The 19,484-nt window shown below is 37.7% G+C and overlaps 1 protein-coding gene across 1 annotated transcript; it reads left to right on the plus strand.

The window, feature by feature from the left end:
* The first annotated feature begins 6,445 nt into the window (after positions 1 to 6,445).
* LOC311071567 (endonuclease domain-containing 1 protein-like) lies at positions 6,446 to 7,984 on the plus strand. The gene is made up of 2 exons (XM_084095968.1): positions 6,446 to 6,785; positions 7,216 to 7,984. Exons 1-2 carry the CDS (start codon positions 6,495 to 6,497, stop codon positions 7,726 to 7,728), a joined length of 804 nt encoding a protein of 267 aa, XP_083952094.1. The 5' UTR covers positions 6,446 to 6,494; the 3' UTR covers positions 7,729 to 7,984.
* Positions 7,985 to 19,484: the final 11,500 nt, after the last annotated feature.

Raw genomic sequence — 19,484 nt, forward strand, 5'->3', positions numbered from 1 at the left:
ACAAATGTCAAACACTGTATTATCACAGGGATATGGTCCTCTCTCACGACATTCCTCCCTACAAGCCTGTATCTTCTGTTGGGATGCCTCTTTAAGGTACTCTCTAGCACCAAAAAGTTGGGGTAGGGTGTACATCATCACTGGACGTCCATCTGGAGACACAGCATTTCTGGATGGTCGAATTCTGTGAGTGTTCCAGAGGTGAACAACATCCTGCAGTTCTCTCTAAATATAAAGAAAAGAGTGGGAAAGTAAGAAAATTAGTCCACACCGTTGCAATACCACCTGCAGGCAAAATAAATGCTTATGGTCCAGTATGATACAGTAGAGACGTTTTTCAAACAGTTTCATGCATGTTAAATTCTATATTTGAAAACAATAAATCTCTGTATGTGTTATATGATCAGGGTCAGATAAGTCATCCCTCTCTCACATACTGTGTCCCACTAATGCAGAGAAACAATTTTCTTTCACCAAAATGTACATAAAAGTACCAGAATGAAATGAATAAAAGTAGGCTACTCATAGTGCGGTAAATTTTCCTTGTCAGTGTTTTACTATTATGATGTTTTTGGGTTAATATTAGATAGCAGTTTGTGCAACGTCCATATAACAGCATTAATATTGCAGCTGCAATAATGTTTGTGTTGTATTTTATTGTTGTAGATGTAGGCTGCTGCTAATTCTAACTACTTATACTGAGGTCCACTTATCTCTTAAAAAGTCAACTATATGTAGGAAAATTGTGATCTACAAATTCATTTAATAATCTAATTAAATAACTAATGGTTAACGCTCATTTGCTTCTGTTATGGAACAGTTGTTAGACCTATGAAATGAGATAATTATGCTGCATGTCACAACATGTTGGCGTATTGACTAAATCTATAGCTGAATAACATTTCACAATTTACATGTCTAAAGCACATTTCTTACCTCTATTATTTCAAGACATGTGAACTGTATTAGACTTTTGTCTAGGAAGTCACCGGAGAAGTCGTCAGAATCTTTTAGATCTTGAAATAGGTTGATCCAGAACTGTGCATGCTGCTTCCTCAAAAATCCCCACCAATGCTCTATCCGTTGGTTATGATTGCTTGAGCCATACAAATAGCAATTTCTCGAAAAGTCATCCGTATGATCATGTCTCATGAACATCTGCATCTGTTCCATGTAACAGTTCTCTGTCCCTAAGTCTGAGCAAATTCGGGTGGCTGTCCCATTCCTTGATAACACCGCATCAATAAAGTATCCAGCGATGACCTTGGGATCACTACTTGTAGAGTATGCCTGTAGCCATATCATCATTCGTGAAAACCCGTCGATTGCACCATTGATGCAGATCCCATATGGTTTAAGTTTATCATATGAATCAACATGCCATAAAAAGTTTGGGCCTGGATTATGATACAAACGTCCCCGAAGACGATTCCGGCGCCTCAGTTGCACTCCATGGGGATCCAGTATTTTCAACAATTGCCTGATTGTCTCTTGTGTCACCACATAGCCAGCCTGAATGCATTTCAGATGCATCATCTTATATCCGTGAAGCATACCATATCGGTTCAACTGATCCTGGAGAAACACAGCAATGTCAAGCAGATCAGAATGTTCTTTTCGTCTGAACAGGCGCAAAGTCTTGAGGTGTCTGCGCAAAGTTGACGCACTAATAACAATACCATTTATATTACTTAAAGACAGCAGTATCTCCCAATGTCTCAAACCCAAAGTAAAATAAAACCGGATTAAACTTGAAAGGCGGGACATGTTTACTTCCATGCAATCCAGCTAAAATAGAGCTGGATTTTGAGGGATCTCATTAATTCAGAAAAACAGAACAACATTTTTTTTTTTTTGAAAAATGATCTCATAATTCTGAGATAATTAACTCAATAATTCAGAAAAACAGAGCAAATACATTTTATTTCAAGAAAAAATTATCTCATAATTTTGAGATAATTAAGTCATTAATTCATGAAAAACAGCAAAAACTTTTTTTTCATGAACAATTATCTCGTAATTCTGAGATAATTAACTCGTTAATTCAGAAAAACAGAGTAGATTTTTTTTCCTCAAGTGAATGCAATACGCTTCCGTACAAATTCATGTTCACTTCAGCCTTGTTATAATCAGATTCAGCACATTCTTCATCTTCAATCCTCAGCAAGATGAAGAACGCGCTGAATCTGATTATAACACGTCAGCACGTCAGAAACAGAGGACAGGGTGTGTGTGCGTGTGTGTGTGTGTTCATCTGAGCCTCATAGAGAGCCTAAGCCCCTCCCCTTCCGGTGGAACATCATGGGATCTTACTTCGGAAAAATATTGTATGGAAGTCAATGGCGCGAGACAACAAATATTTTGATCTCGTTTGAATTGTGCCCTGAATTACACATATGATGTTTGTCAATTTAAAATATACATTTTAAAGTCAAGAAAGTCGCAGTTTGATGTAAAACTGTTGAGGTATAAGACTGTGAAAATACGTAATTATAGAGACTACAAACTCAAAAGGTGCAGGTGTGACGTCATAACTTTTCTCTCAATGAATGAAGCTAACTTTACTGAAGCTAACGTCTGTCTGTTTCTATAGTCTTACGCTATAATCGTAACGTTACGCCGTCATGCCCGAGTGTTTTGTACCAGACTGCACACATACGAGCAACGGATCTTATGACGTACATAGTGCGAGACGAGAGATGTAGTTCATTGAGCGATTTTCACATAAAACTAAATGTTACTCTTCTGTTTAATGACAAACTACGACTTTCTTGACTTTCATAATTATCTTTTAAATTGACAAACATCATATGTGTAATTCAGGGCACAGTTCATACGGAATAAAAAGATAAGTTGTCTCTCGCCATTGACTACCATACATATTTTTTCCGAAGTAAGGTCCCATGAGCCGGAAGCGGAGGGGAGGGACTTAGGCTCTCTATTGGTCTGTCACTGCTCATCAATGTCAGAATATTTGAGATGACCAATCAAATCAAAGTAGGCGGGATTTATGTTCACAGAAGCGTGTGCATGTGTGTGTGTGCGTGTGTGTGTGTGTGTGTTCATCTGAGCCTCATTGGTCTGTCACTGCTCATCAATGTCAGAATATTTGAGATGACCAATCAAAGCGAATCAAAACCATGACCAATCAAAGCGAAACTAAACAAGTCACGACACACTTTTACCAGAGTAAAAACATAGTAAACAAAATAAACTTCCTAGCAACACAGAGCCGCACTAAAATCTACTGGGAAAAGTAAACACTCACAGACTGATGATCTCTCCTGTTGTTCGACTGCTTCTCTAAACATTTCATATTTGACAGTTTTTTTAGATCATAAATGCTAAACAAATGACAAAAATAATCAGGCAAACGAATAAACTTTTGTCTAATTTCGCCATTTTGAACTGAACATAGGCCTATGACTTATGTAGGCTAATGCAGGCACGGATCTTGAAAGCCCTCCCCATGTTTGGGTAGTGTGTGTATGCATGTATCCACACATGCACAGGTTCAAGTGCTCGATGTTTGCAAGCACACATGTATAAATGTGTACATGAACATAATGAACATGCTCCTGAAAACTACATTTTTCTCTTATTTTCAATCTCTCCCATTCACTTTCAATGGCCGGCAATTTTTGACCGAAATGAGATGCCTACTCTCAGATAGATGAGGCCTATGAATAATCAGATGCAAATAGAAATATAAAACCAGTCCTAATTGAAAGAAAACAAGTTGACAAAAAGATTGAATCCAATATTGGGTGATAATATTGCATAACAAGTGATTTATAAGCAAATTTTTATAGGCCAGTCATTTTTGACCGGGAACGTCAAAAGTGTTGTAGGGTTTTGAACACAACCTGAGGGTTAAAAAACCTGTAAAACGGGGCAAGGTTTTAAACTGAATAACTTTTAATGTAATAATAAGTTTACTGTCATTGTGAGGGGACAAGAAACATTAACAAAGCCGTTTTCATCATGTTAGGCACAAGATTAATAATGAATGTGTACATGTTGAGAATTAATATAATACAATTTGTAGCCTTCAGTAAATTAAAAAAGCTCAGCTTTAGGAAGGGAAGAGACAGGGCAAGATGAGGAGACTGAGAGAAAAAGAAAGAGTGATGGAGATGAGGAGAGAGCAGGTACTGACAAATAATTTACTGCCCGCTGACATGGGTTTAAAGCTTTTTCTGATCCTTTTATTTTTGGCTTTCAAACGTCTTGAAATGCTCATATCAGAGAAATACAAATTTGAACCCCCTTATAACCTCAAATGTAGGACCTCAGTAGCCGCGTTTCCACTGTCACTTCCAGGGCTTGAAGTGAAATGAGCCCCCCTTCCTCTGGGCCGACGGCAGGATGTTCTGGCCCACTGAATACATCAGGCCAAAGCGGGCCAGCTCGGGCTGGCGAGTGGTTACGAACAGAGGCGGGGTTTACCTGAGTCTGGAGACGCCAGCGCTGCATGATTCTGTCAGCATTAAAGACTTTTCAAATAATTTATCTTCTCATCTCTGTATACCGGACTATCACAAAATACAGCAACTCTTTTTTTGCAGGAGCTTCCTCTGTTTCTCTGAATGAAATATAACTGTACTGGGAGAGAGTGCTAAAGCTCCTCAGGTCGTACTTTTGATCAGTTATGATCAATGTATCACTTTTTATTGTAAACCTGTTGTAAAACATTGATTCTTGGGTTTTGAATATTCAAGTAAACAACAAAAATCGCTTTTATCATGTTTCATACCTGTTAACATTGAGATTTGAAAATAAGGGAAATTTGATAATCCCAATTGATATATATATATATATATTTTATAGAAAGATTAAAAATATGGGAGTATTAATTTGTATTAATTTGAAAATGGAATGATAGCGGGATAGCAAGGTAAAATACGGGAGAATCCCGGGAAAAACGGGAGGGTTGACAGGTATGATGTTCGTTTTGCGATCTCGCTGTTTCCAGTGATTTCTTTCTGATTAGTTTTCTGATAAAACTTCCATTTGTTGGTGAAATGATGTGTGTGTGCCGTTGTTCCAGAGAGGCGTGTTACAGGCGTTTTAGTGAAGCGCTGTAGAACTTCTGGCCCGACAGTGAAACACAGTGTGTTTTGGGCCCGGTGCTATTAGCCCGGCACGGCCCGTTTAAAGCCCTGACTCGCACTGGCCCGACAGTGGAAACACGGCTAATGACTATAAAGCTCTGTCTACGGCCCTGTGTTAGGCATAAGATCTATAATGAATGTGTACATATTGTGAATGAATTTAATAAACTAGCTTTCCTAATAGCTTTCAGTAAATGAACGCGTCTGAGAAAATGATTCATAGGATAAATCAACCTATCAGTTGACCCTGTGTTTACTTTCTTCTTTGACACAGACAAAATTAAAATCCTATATCAGTCAAAGCTCAGCTTTAGGAGGAGAAGAGACAGAGCAAGAGAAAAACAGAGAAAAAGTGTGATGCTGATGAGAGAAAAGTAATCAGTTGTGTGACATGGTTTTAAAGCTATTGTTATCCAAATTTTTTGGCCTTCAAAACATCTTAAAATGCACATATATAGATCAGAGAAATCAAAATTATCCCCCGAACCCCCCTAACTAGCCTACCTCACATTCGGGACCTCAGTGATGATAAAACCCTGCCATCTGCATGTTAATGAAACTAGTTAATAGTGAGCATTAGACCCTAAACTAGACCCTTTTTTAAATCATACCCTCATTGAGTGCTTGCCTGATTTTTTGCTTGCTTTTAGGTTAATGCAGTACATGCTTAAATATAAAGATGCTTAAATGCAATGTGATTGTAAAGTACCTGAAAGTGATTGTTTGTAACCAAACACAAAGGGTAGCGAGAGAGCGCACAGGGGTGAAGAGATGGTGTTAAACCCACAAGCGGAGATAAGAATGAAGAAGACTACAGTAATGGAGAAGAGTGTAAGAACAATGAAGAGAATAGTGTAGTGGAAGGCGGAAGGACATCCATCTGTCCTGTATAACGAATAGGAAAGCCGAACCCTATCGAGGGACGCTAGATGCATACTTGACTTGATGCATGCTTGACTAGAGAGCCCTTAGCTTAGCTGATTTTAAGTTTTTCAAGTGCTTTGTATTGTAACCAATAAAATAAGTGTTTTCATTATTACGATTGCCTCCTGTGAGACTTTTATTATAACTACAAACTGAGCCTCAAAAAAGCACAAGGGAGTCTTCTCCATCACTCCTGAAGGGGAGTAGCTCATGGTTTAGGCTAGATTTGACTATCCTTACCCTAGCTCTGATAATCATATGGTTAAACGTGTAAGATAAAAGACACACATGATGGAGTTGTGTATTTTGTCCACGTCTACAGACGTGTGTTTCTATCTCCTCCCCTTGTGTGTTAAACTCTATAAAGAGAGAGAACATCTGCATTCTCCACTCTCGCCTCTTCTGACACAGAGAAATCCAGAGATTCAGTTTCTGCTCTCACAGTTTGAGTTCATCATGAAACTGCTTGTTCTTCTTCTGTTGCCTTGCCTCTCTCTGAGTGAGGTGGTGCCGGGTTTTGGTAAATGCAAACAGTTCTTTTTAAACAGTAGCCCTCCTGAATTCACACCACAATGGGGCACCTCAGTCAAGGAGATCTGTCAGTGTGTTTGGGACGAGAACGATCAGCAAAAGTATCTTTATGCAACTTTGTACAACACAGCATGGAGGATCCCCATCTACTCTGCGTATGTGTTCAGGATGAGCATAAATGTTGGGAGGTGTGATCCTTGGTACATCGAACCTCAGGTAATTACTCAACTGTATATTATTATAGTATATTGGTCACACTTTATATTAGGTGTCTTTAACTACTATGTACTTACAAAAAAATAATAAAGTACAATATAGGCTTATAGTGTTGATGTTGTCCTGTAAACACTTGTGCTGTTAGTGAGGATGATACGGGTAAGATTAGCACAGGTTTAACAGTGTCATTATAGATGTAATTACAGAAATTAATTACAGCTACATTATAATTACATGCAGGTATTTTATACAATATAAGTACAATTGTAAAAACTTGTATGTACACAATAGGAGCATTGTATCAAATGATTAGTTCAAATGTTAGACCATATAGTTAAAGACACATACATTAAAGTGGGACCAGTATATTTATTTGAAATGATAATAATTAATTTGAATTTTGTTTTCTTATTTCTCTCATGTCTTTTAGCTGGATGGAGTTGCTGAGGAATGTATGGCAACTAAAGGTCGCAAAACCCTTAATAATCAGGCTATGAATAGTGACTATGATAAGTCTGGCTATGACAGAGGTCACCTCTACCCAGTTCAGCACACGTACGACCATATCTCCATGCTGGCCACCTCCACCCTGACCAACGCCGCTCCACAGGACTCAGACTTCAATCGGGATCAATGGAAGAATCATGAGAAGGCTGTTATTACTGATCTGGGGTCCTGTACTGTGGCTTATGTGGTGACTGGTGTAGTTCCTGATCTCAACAAACAAAAACTGAAAAATAGAGTTACTGTCTCAAAGTATTACTGGAGAGCCACCTGTTGTGAGAAGAACGGTGTGTACACAGGGCAGGGTTACTTTGGACCTGATAACAATAATGTAGTGCAGCCATTACCAATTACACAGCTACAGACAAAGCTGATCACAGATTACGGTGTGAATATTGTAATTTTCCCAGGGGCCCAGGTAGCAGGTAGTTGTAAGTAGTTTAGCCTTTAGCCTATGAGCTAAAAGTGGATGATCTGGCATCTGCATCTCTGACTGGAGTTGGTAATATCTGGAATCAGATCTTCATACTCTAGATCATGACTTCATAATCCTGTCCTGCCTTTCTGTTATTTTAATGAAGATCTCCAGCCATCTTTGTCCACTTCACTGTTTCACTGTTACTGGATTAACATGTGTGTGTAATAAATGCTGGATGTGTAATCAGTTACATTTAATAAAGACAGTGTGCAAATGTGTCTTAATGTGTTTAAACCCTTTATACAAGCACACATGCTGCACATCTGAAACATTCTTGCTGGAGAGAGGAACAAAACAAGGATGCCCTTTGTCCCCTCTCTTATTTAATTTAGTTATTGAGCCATTGGCGGTATCAATAAGAACGAGCGAGGAGATAGAGGGCATTGAAACAGAGAGCAGTTCCCACAAGATATCGCTTTATGCCGATGATGTACTTTTATTTTTGAAGAATCCTACCAAATCCCTTTACTAACAAAAATGATTGAAAACTTTAGTAAGTTTTCAGGATACAAAATAAACTACGAAAAATCCTTAGCTTTTCCGCTTGGCGATAGAATAAGCTCATTAAGCTATCACCCTTTTAAAGTGACCACAAAAGGATTTAAATATCTTGGTATATATTTTAGTGCAGATCTTTCAAAATTGATAAAACATAATCTTTTACCTGTAATAGCAAAAATAAAAACTGACCTTCTAAGATGGACTAATCTTTATTGGACCGCATCGCCATAATCAAAATGAATGTTCTCCCTCGCCTGTTGTATGTTATCCAAATGCTACCTATTTATATTCCATCCAAAATGTTTACAAAAATACACAGTGCGGTAGGAATATTTGTGTGGAATAACAAAAGGCCAAGGATGGAACTTCGAAAGCTTCAACTACCAATCAAAAAAGGAAGACTTGGCATCCCAAATTTTACATTTTATCATTGGGCTGCACAACTAAAATTCATGGCAGAATGGATTAAAAAAAGCCATTTCTGCTTTCCAGATTTAGAAGGTATAGGTCTGGATAGGATTCAATTAGAACACCTTCCGTTTATATGTTTCACAAAAATATATAATAAGATTAAGAAAAATTATATATTGGAAAATATCTGTAGATCTCTCAGTGCTGTTCGTAAATATTTTGGGCTTGACAAATATTCATTGTTGGCTCCCATTGCTAATAATCCAGATTTTAGACATACCTGTATCGATGCTGGTTTTAATGAGTGGAGAGAAGCTGGTATCATAAGAATGTCGACATGAAATCAAAATTGACCCTATTTACTTTTTTAGCGCATATTACTAGTCTTGTAATTAGACTTACTAGTCTAATTACAATAGTTTGCCGTGGTAATCTTTAATCAAAGTCTGAAAAGTTACTTCCGGTCTGGAATGGCGTTCCTTCTCTGATGACGTAGACTTGACGGCTTGGGTTGGGAAACGCTGAACCACTCCTCAAACCGTTAGTCTGCTATGAGCGAGAGATGGAGAGGAGGAGCGCTGAAGTAAAACCCTGCCCTCTGTTCAATATTCCCTTTCACTGGGAGATACGTCACAACACTGGAGAAAAGTCATTTGCAACTTCCGGTTCACGCGGACTTTAAGTCTTTTCAACAATTACAGTATGAGTTTAATATTTCTCAAGCCCACTTCTTTCGATATTTACAAATGAGAAGTTACCTTAGTTCTATTGAATACTATAAACAAGGTGGGAAAACAAATGTGCTTGATAGCATTTTATTAAAGGCAGCTGCATTGAAAAGTAAAACAATGACATATATTTATGACCAAGTTACAGCAAATAATAAAGGTTTAATAAATATTAAACAAAGTTGGGAACTTGACTTTGGTGTTACACTGGAAGACCAGATATGGAGCAAAGTAGTAGATCATGCAAGACAAATTACTAAATCAAACAAATCATATGAAGTACAATATAAAATCATTAACAAGCTGCATGTGACTCCTTTAACTCGAAGTAAATATGACACATGTACAAAATTTTGTTTGAAGTGTAAAAGGGATACAGGAACTTATTTCCATTTAATATGGACCATCATTCTGGTCTTCGGTTGTTCAGGAAATTGAAAAATCTTTTGGGATTAAAGTGCCACTGGATCCCAGATTGTGTATCCTTGGTGTAAACAATTGTGTGCCTGAAACAAAAACAATATCCATAATGTTGTATGCTGCTCGCCTTTCCATACTTCATGTTTGGATTAAAGAACACTCTCCTACTTTAACTCTTTGGCGTGAAAAACTCTTGTCACTGTTATCATACGAAAGACGGCATAATGTACTGGACGGGACTCTGGATACTTCTGTAAATGACTGGTCTCCCCTTAAAGACTATTTTGGACGTGAATGGCAAGCAATAACATGTATTAATATGGATTGAAAACAAGAAGTGTACATTTATTGGATTCAGACTGACCCCCATGCTACATCTAATAAGTGGGTTTTTAACAGCGACTTAAACACAGCCAACGACTTTGCTGATCTGACAGAGTGCGGGAGGTTATTCCACAGTATAGGACCGACTCGAGAAAACGCTCTGTCACCTTTACGTTTAAAATTTGTTCTTACAGTCACAAGGAGATTTAAATTTTCCAATCTCAATGACCTGGACGGAATGTATACAGACAACAACTCAGAAAGGTATAGTGGTGCCAAATGATGTAGTGCTTTAAAAACCAGAACAATGATCTTGTAATGCACTCTATACTCGACTGGCAGCCAACTTAAGGATCTCAATAAAGGTGTAACATGGTCCGTTCTCTTCGCTGACTTAATCAATCTGGCTGCAGCATTTTGTATGTTTTGCAAGCGTGCCAGAGCTTTTTTATCAATCCCAGCATACAGTGAATTACAATAATCCATTCTAGAGAAAACGACCGCAGAAATAGCTCTCTCAAAATCTGTTGGAGATAAAAATGGTTTAGTTTTTGCTAAGAGCTTTAAGTGAAAAAAACTAGATTTAACCACAGAATTTATTTGTTTATCCATTTTTAGGTCAGAGTCCAAGATAAAACCAAGGCTTTTAACCTTTTCAGAGATTGCAACTGCCAGGGGGGTATCGTTTAGTCGCTCGGACACTAAGTGGGAATTGGGGCCGAAAACTATCACCTCAGTTTTCTCTTCATTTAGTTTTAAAAAATTTGCTGCCAACCAGTCTTTCACCTCCTGAATACAAGCTAATAGGTTACCAAAAGTATTACTATTTGACTGTTTTACCAAAAAATTAATCTGTACGTCATCCGCGTGAAAAGACATATTGTGTTTTCCGAAAAATAGAACCAAGAGGTAGCATATATAGAGAGAATAAGATAGGAGCTAAAATTGAACCCTGGGGAACCCCACACAATAACAGGGACCTCCGGGACATGCAATCTTTTACACACACAGAAACAGATCTATCAGCAAGATACGAATTAAACCACTTAAAGGATTAGTTCACTTTAAAAAAACTTTTGCTGATAATTTACTCACCCCCATGTCATCCAAGATCTCCATGTCTTTCTTTCTTCAGTCGAAGAGAAATTAAGGTTTTTTATGAAAACATTTCTCCATATAATGGACTTCAATGGGCCCCAAATGGTTCAAGGTCCAAAAGACAGTTTCAGTGCAGCTTCAAAGGGCTTTAAACGATACCAGACAATGAATAAGGGTCTTATCTAGCGAAACGATCGGTCATTTCAAAAATAAATAAAAACGTTTACGTTTTATAAGCACAAATGTTCGCCTTGCTCTGTTCTGTGATGCGCGTTCGTGACGTCACGTAATACGCAATTACGTTGAAAAGGTCACGCTTGAAATTTTCTTTTAGGCTTTTTAATATTAAAACACCCAGGATACGCACACGAAATGGGCATTTTAAACGATAAACTGACACAAAGACATTTGAATATGTGTATAAGGTCCTCCTTCCGCACATTTGTAAACACTGACTTGGTACTTCTGTCTACGTCAAGCGTGACCTTTTCAACGTAATTGCGTATTACGTGACGTCACGAACGCAGTGGTTCAAATTAAAATCAGTGTTAAACAAATAATTGAAAATTAACTGGATCATGATGCTTTAAGTAATTAACCGAATACATTAATCTACAAATTACATTTAACAGATTTTATTATATGTGTGATACAATTTAAAACCAAGCCTCTTAACATTGTAAATTATAAGACAGCACTTTTTAAAGGTATAATGGAGGATTTTTTACTTCCGGGTGGATCACCTATACTATTGGTCCTCCTAATTGTCAATCATTCTGGTGAATCAATCAAACTTATTCAAAAAGTGGAGAGGGCAGGTCTTATCTAAAATTCGGAAAGATCCTCCACTATACCTTTAAGTTATTATTGTTACGTGCTTAACTGGTTGATGTTTCTCTGAGATTTGCTCATTTCTTTCTAAAAGGTATTAGTTATTCCCAGTGTTTTATGCATATAATGTTTGTCCAGCAAAGCTCTGGTAGTATTTTCTAACAACTAAAATACTTTCTTTATGTTGTATTCATTTGTCACGAGCTCTATATTTTAAGATGTACTAGGTGTTGATAAATCACATTCAGTTAATGTGAAGGGCTTATGTCAGGGGCGTCCTGGTCCTGGAGGGTCAATGTCCTGCAAAGTTCAGCTTCAACCCAATAAACACTCCTGAACCAGCTAACCAAGTCTTCAGGGTTACTGGAAATATCCAGGCTACACTCTCAGAAAAACAGGGTACAAAAGACGTCACTGGGATGTTATGCCTTTTAAAAGTACCTTTTTATTATTAGTAGCCTTTAATATGCACTCTTACCTTGTGAAAGGCTCCCAGCGCAGTCACAGCTCGTGTTCCTGATGAACTGTGCTGGAATAGGCTGGAGATAAACTGGGCCCTCCAGAAGCTGGATCGGTCACCACTGGCTTGGGTTAAATGTTGTTAAATCTATAAATGAATCTGCACAGATGTGTGAGTCAGTCAATACAATGGAAAATGTAATGTGCAAAATGTTATTTTATCTTCACAACAATGCATGCAACCAAACCTGAACATGATTTGAGAGTGGCAACACGTTAACACATCCACACTGGGGAACGCTCACCCAAAACACACACAACCCCCAGAAGTCATCCATAGGGTTGCTCTCTGTTACATATTTTGTCAAAAAAGCAAAGACAGCTCAATGCGGAGCAGACACAGAAATGAAGACGCCATAAAACATCCACAATGCAGAACGAATACAGAAACACACACATATAGGCCTACACACATATAACACCATGTTCAGGTTTGACTGTATTGTAAAAAACAATGATACTTCAGTTATTTGACCAAAGATAATTTTTTATTGTTATAATAATGATTTTATAATGTCTAACACAAATCTAAATGAAAACTTGAAAAGATGAATACCTACAGTATGTGGCAAACGAGCCCGTGAGTGATGCGCTGCTGCCATCTAGTGGCTGTCCTTCAAATGTCATATTTTAATATTAAATGTGTTTGTTTTCCAGTAGATGGCAGCAATCTTCCACTAAAGCACGGCACACTGTCAGTGCTATCTCCATGAACAGAAAAAAATTAATTAAATTAGATATAAATTATAACAAATGCAAATACATTTTGCATACGAGAGTTACATTATGCATGTTTAAAAAAATACACTTGTTATTAATTAGTCCTATGAGTTATGAGCTCAGTTTGTAGAAATAATACTTGCATTCAATTAGGAAGAGCACACAGCAGCTTCTGGTGTCACACACACACACACACACACACACTCTCTCTCTCTCTCTCTCTCTCTCTCTCTCTCTCTCTCTCTCTCTCTCTCTCTCTCTCTCTCACACACACACACACACTCTCTCTCTCTCTCACACACACACACACACACACTCACTCTCTCTCTCTCTCTCTCTCACACACACACACTCTCTCTCTCTCTCACACACACACACACACACAAACACACACACACTCTCTCTCTCTCACACACACACACACACACTCTCTCTCTCTCACACACACACACACTCACACACACACACACACACAGGGCCGAAGAGACCGTCCACCTGAGGAGAAGACTGCAGAGAACTGAGATGATGATGATGATGATGATGATGATGATGGAGAGGAAGAAGGTTATTGTCAACATGGAAGACGGAGAGTTCCAGAAGAAAACCAGAAAGAGTTGATCAGAGAACATCAGCCAATAACAGCCATAGAATAATCTCATGCTCAAACGGTCCACTTCTGGAAACCTAAGGCATTAGCAGGCAAAGAGTCATGGACTGAGACTGAGACAGATTTGGCTTAAAGGTGAAGAAGCTCCAGCTCTGGGTCACAGAAGATCCACTGAACAGGACAATGACATTCACACAACACCTTCAACAAAAGGAAACATCATCATACGGGACGAGTGGGTCCCTAAATCTGTACCGAAGAGATGTTTGATGGGTCCACAAGCGGCATTCCTCCACTGAAACACAGGACCAGCTTCACTCCAGTCGCGGACACATTTACAACATCGAGCATCAGTCTGAGAGACTGGGGAGACTGAGTGAGAATCTGACCCTGGATGAACTTGGGCTTCACATAGACTACAGTGAGAACTACGCCTGCTTCTGTTCCCTATTCAAAGAAGAACCAAGACTAGAAATCCAATCAAGGTTAACTCAGTGCATAGACGCCTGAACTAACTGCTTATTTGAGGAATAAGGACAATGATGCAATCCCACCTTTTATATTGTAATGAGATCAAAAAGTAATCTGATTATGTATTGCACGTTGCTTGTAATGAGATACTTGTAACTGTCTTTCCGTCTTCGGCGTTGATGCCTCAGTCTTCGCGGACGGTTCACGTAAGCCGCCAGTCTGCAGATCGAGGAGTTAATCACTGGAATCTTCGCTCTTTATATGACGGGAGTCCGGTAACATTTTATGATTCCTCTCTGCAATCCTCCTCCGATACCACTCCCACTCCAGTGACAATGGCGTTGATTAACGCGAGATCTCTGGCAAATAAGACCTTTATTTTGAACGATATTTTTCTTTCTCATGAAATTGATTTTTTATTTGTTACTGAGACTTGGCTTAATGCTGGTGAAATGACTCCTCTCTCTGAACTTTCTCCTCCTGGTTGCAGTTTCTTTAGTACCCCGAGGTCTGTTGGCCGTGGCGGGGGTCTTGCACCTGTTTTTAAAGACCAATTTAAGTGCAGACTTTCACCTTCTGCGTCCTTTTGCACTTTTGAATCTCAGTTAATTACGCTGAATTCTTTTAAATCTCTGTTATGTGTTTTGATTTATAGACCCCCAAACTTTTATGGGGATTTTATACAGGAGTTTTCTGACTTTTTATCTGGTATTGTCCCTTCTTTTGACAATATTCTAATTTTGGGGGATTTTAATATCCATGTGTGCTGCCCTTCAAAGCCCCTGGTCAAAGAATTTTTAAATTTATTAGAGTCATCTGATTTTTTACAATGCGTTTTGGGTCCAACTCATGAGCGTGGTCATACGCTTGACCTTGTATTATCTCGGGGTTTCTCTGTTGATAGCGTGAAGATTGTTGATACTGTTTTTTCTGACCATAAGACTGTTATCTTAAATTCTAACTTTCCTTGTGGTGTGCCGGATAATATTGTTTCTGCCTCGGTTTCATCTCGCATACTCAATCCATGCACAGCTAGTAGTTTTTCAGCTGTTTTTAATGTCTCTCCTTTTTCTTCATTGATCGAGTCACACTCTCTCTGTATGGGTTTAGAAGAGTTGGTCGATCAGTTTAATTCTTCTTGTTTAGAGATTTTAGATGTTGTGGCTCCTGTCAAAGTCAGGTGAAAAAAAGTCAAATCGCAGCCCTGGTTAAACAGTACTACCCGTGCTCTTAGGCAGGAGTGTAGGAGCGCTGAACGCAAATGGGTTAAAGATAAACTACAAGTCTCTTATGAGATTTTGAAGAACCGTTTGAACGAGTATCAAAGAGCTGATAAATTGGCTAGATCAAATTATTTCTCTGTCATCATTTCCAGAAACTGTAATAATTCTAGAGTACTTTTCTCTACTGTAAATGCTGTTCTTCACCCTACCCAGATAGCATGTAACCATTGAAACAATGTTGAGTCAGTGTTGATGCGTCAACGCTGATTACATTGAAATAACATTAGAAAGTGATGTTGTTTTACCATCACTCTTGCACCCTCAGTTAATATTGAAATAATGTTCAGATTTCAATCACAAATCAATGGTGTTAATATTGCTTCAACATTACAAAGTGATGTTGTTTTTGCATCACTCTTGCACCCTCAGTTAATGCTGAAGCAATGTTCAGATTTCAACCAAAAATCAACGGTAATAGTATTGATTCAACATTACGAAGTGATTTTTTATCAACATCACTTTTGTTAATTTTAACAAACAGTTAATTTTGAAACTGTTGAACAAAAAATCAATAGTAATGCTACTGAATCAACATTACACTATGATTGATTGTACATCACCGATGCTGAATCAATACTGAAATTAACACAAATAATCAATGGCAATATTGAATCAACGTTACACTATGATGTTGAATCTACATCACTGCTGTTGAATCAACACTGAAATTAACTAAAATTAATCAATGGTAATATTGTTGAATCAACACTGAAATTAACTAAAATAAATCGATGGTAATATTGTTGAATCAACGTTACACTAAGATGTTGAATCTACATCACTGCTGTTGAATCAACACTGAAATTAACAGAAATAATCTTTGGTAATATGGTTTGATCAATGTTACAATGTGATGTTGATTCTAAATACATTTTGTTGAAACACAGAAAATACAGCTGAAAAGGAATGTCAACCAATGTTGCCATCTGATGTACTAAGTTAATGTTGAAACAACATTAATATTTCAACTACACTTCAATGATGCGTCAACAAATTCCTGACCAAAAATTTGGCAAAAACCTTTTAAAATATAAATGACACATTTCCAGCAGTTGAGTTAATTTATTTTATTCAATCAATCAATGACAAAAATATATTAAAAGATCATTCTTTAAAGAAGAAAGGGGGAGAAATAGGACAAAAGCATTTCAACCTTTAAAAATAAAATTGGCTTCAGAAGTCTGATGTCATAACTACAGGTGGTCCAACGGTTCAGGTTTTAAAGATCTGTCTTACATCAGACTACTGCCTCTTTTCCTCTGGGTTCTCTGAAATCTGAAAAAGAAAGCATGATGTTACTCGAGAACAAGTCAATTCAGTTGCCATATTCAAGAATGTTAATATACTAAACACAATACGATTCGCTTTTTAAAAAAAGTTGCTGAACACAAAATATTCTAACTATGATTAAAGTATCGTTAAATTCTGATTATTTCATTTATTTTTCTAAAATCTATTAATGCTTCAATATATTAAAAAAATCACTACGGCAGGGGTGTCCGATTTTATCTCCAGCCCTAATTAAACACACCTGAAGCAGCTAATCAAGCTAATCAAGGTCATTAGGATCAATGGAAACTTCCATGCAGGTGTTGGAGCTAAACTCATGACTTCATGAAGAGGAACAAACACCTCTGAGCTATAGCCATTAACAATATCTCAGTTCATTTTCTGTGAAACTACATAGCATTCAAGTAACAAGTTTATCTTGTAGAATAAAATAACTTAGGTTTTTTCAATGAACATTTCTTTAAAGGGATGGTTCAGCCCGAAATGAAAATTCTGTCATCATTTACTCACTCTCAAGTTGTTCCAAACCTGTATGAGTTTCTTTCTTCTGTTGAACACAAAAGAAGATATTTTAAAGAATGTTGGTAACCAGAAAGTTGACGATGGCCATTGATTTCCATAGTAGAAAATAAATACCATGGAAGTCAATGGCTACCATCAACTGTCTGGATGCCAACATTCTTCACTCTCTTCTTTTGTGTGCAGCAGAAGAAAGAAATTCATACAGGTTTGGAACAACTTGAGGATGAGTAAATAATGACAGAATTTTCATTTCGGGCTGAACTATCCCTTTGAAGCTGCAGATTCACCTTATGTAGACCTTAATCTCTTTAAATATCACAAAATAGCCATGTCAGCCACTTTCTTAATAAACACAAGATGTTTTTTGTTATTGTGTTTCAGTGGAAATTTCTCAAATTGAATACAGATTCAGGAATATGAATGATTACCTGATTAAGCAGTGATAAGGCACAGGATATCATCAAGTCCCAGGTCAGGTGATTATGCTGTCGACAACAACTCGGTGTTTAATCAATATCAGCATTATCAGGAGGGGGGTGCTTTTTATTTATTTATTGTCCATCTTCGTCGGCCTTCATTCCTACTAAAGGAGCAATGTGCTCTGCATGCAAACACTGATGGATGCAAGACATGGGCTATGTTTGCAGTGTAACTTTCTTGCTCGTGTTCATGTCTCCTGCACTTCAAGAAATGTGTTAAATGACGTTAGAACTTTATTCAGGAAATTTGTAATAAACTTTACTAAAGCAATGTGCATTTTTTAAGTGTGTAGATGCACTGTTGTTTGAAACTGTGCTAGAGAAGTCATGTAAGTATGTCAGGTGCTTCAACAAACAAGACTTCTGTATAGGATGCACCTATGTTTTCTCTCTAATGAGGAAGCGTTACACTACTGAGAAGTGCACATGCAAAACCAAAATGGGCGTTTACCAATCAGTGGCCAATTTCAAACTACAATAAATGTTTTTCAACCATTTTTCAACAGACTTGCTAAACCACCCCACCCCTAAACCAAGTCCCCAATGGATTAGATCAAATCAGGTAAAGCGGTTGAAAATGCCCATTGTGGTTTGAAAACGCCCCACTGATAGAGAAACACCCACTAGTGTTCTGCAGAGATACATGCCTGAATGATCTTGTGCTCATCAACTACAAATCACTGTAAGTTCAATGTCACTGTCTCCACCCATGTGTGCTGTTGGCTTTCATTAAAATTTCAATGCTGATCCAACACACTTTAAACACTGAAATGTCAATCTCAACCAAAATTATGGTTTGGATCAAAACTCAACATTGTATTAATGTTCCCATGCTATCTGTGCGATTTATTTCAACACTTTACTTACTTGGAAAATTAATGTATGTTAGTAGATTTAGTAACAATAAATAAAATGCAAGTAAAAAGCATGCTAAAAACAGAAATACATTATATGCACCATTGTTTGAAACTCGGAGAGTTCATGCATGTCAAACACACAAGACTTCCGTATAGGATGCACCTTGTGTTTTCTCTTTAATAAGGAAGCATCAATTAACTACTGAGAAGCCCACATGCAAAACCAAAATGGGCGTATACCAATTAGTGCCAATTTTCAAAGTACAATTGGTGTTTTTCAACCATTTTTCAAAAGACTTGCTAAAATCATGAGGGCCCACCCCTAAACCAAACCCCCAGTGTATTAGAGCAAATGAGGTAACACCATTGAAAGTGCCCATCATGAACTGAAACGCCCCATTGATTGGGAAACACCCAGTAGTGTTTTGCACAGATACACGCCTGCAAGATCTTGTGCTCATGAACTAAGACTCACTGTTAGTTCAATGTCACTGTCCCTTTCATCAACATTTCAATGCTGATCCAACACACTTTAAACATTGAAATTTTGATGTCAACCAAAATGATGGTTTGGATCAAAACTCAATATTGAATCAATGTTACCATGCTGTCTGGGTACTGTTACTCCTTCACTCACTCCTTCTGCTGACATGTAT

This window comes from Abramis brama (assembly GCF_963993115.1).
Source record: "Abramis brama genome assembly, chromosome: 20".
Classification (NCBI taxonomy): domain Eukaryota; kingdom Metazoa; phylum Chordata; class Actinopteri; order Cypriniformes; family Leuciscidae; genus Abramis; species Abramis brama.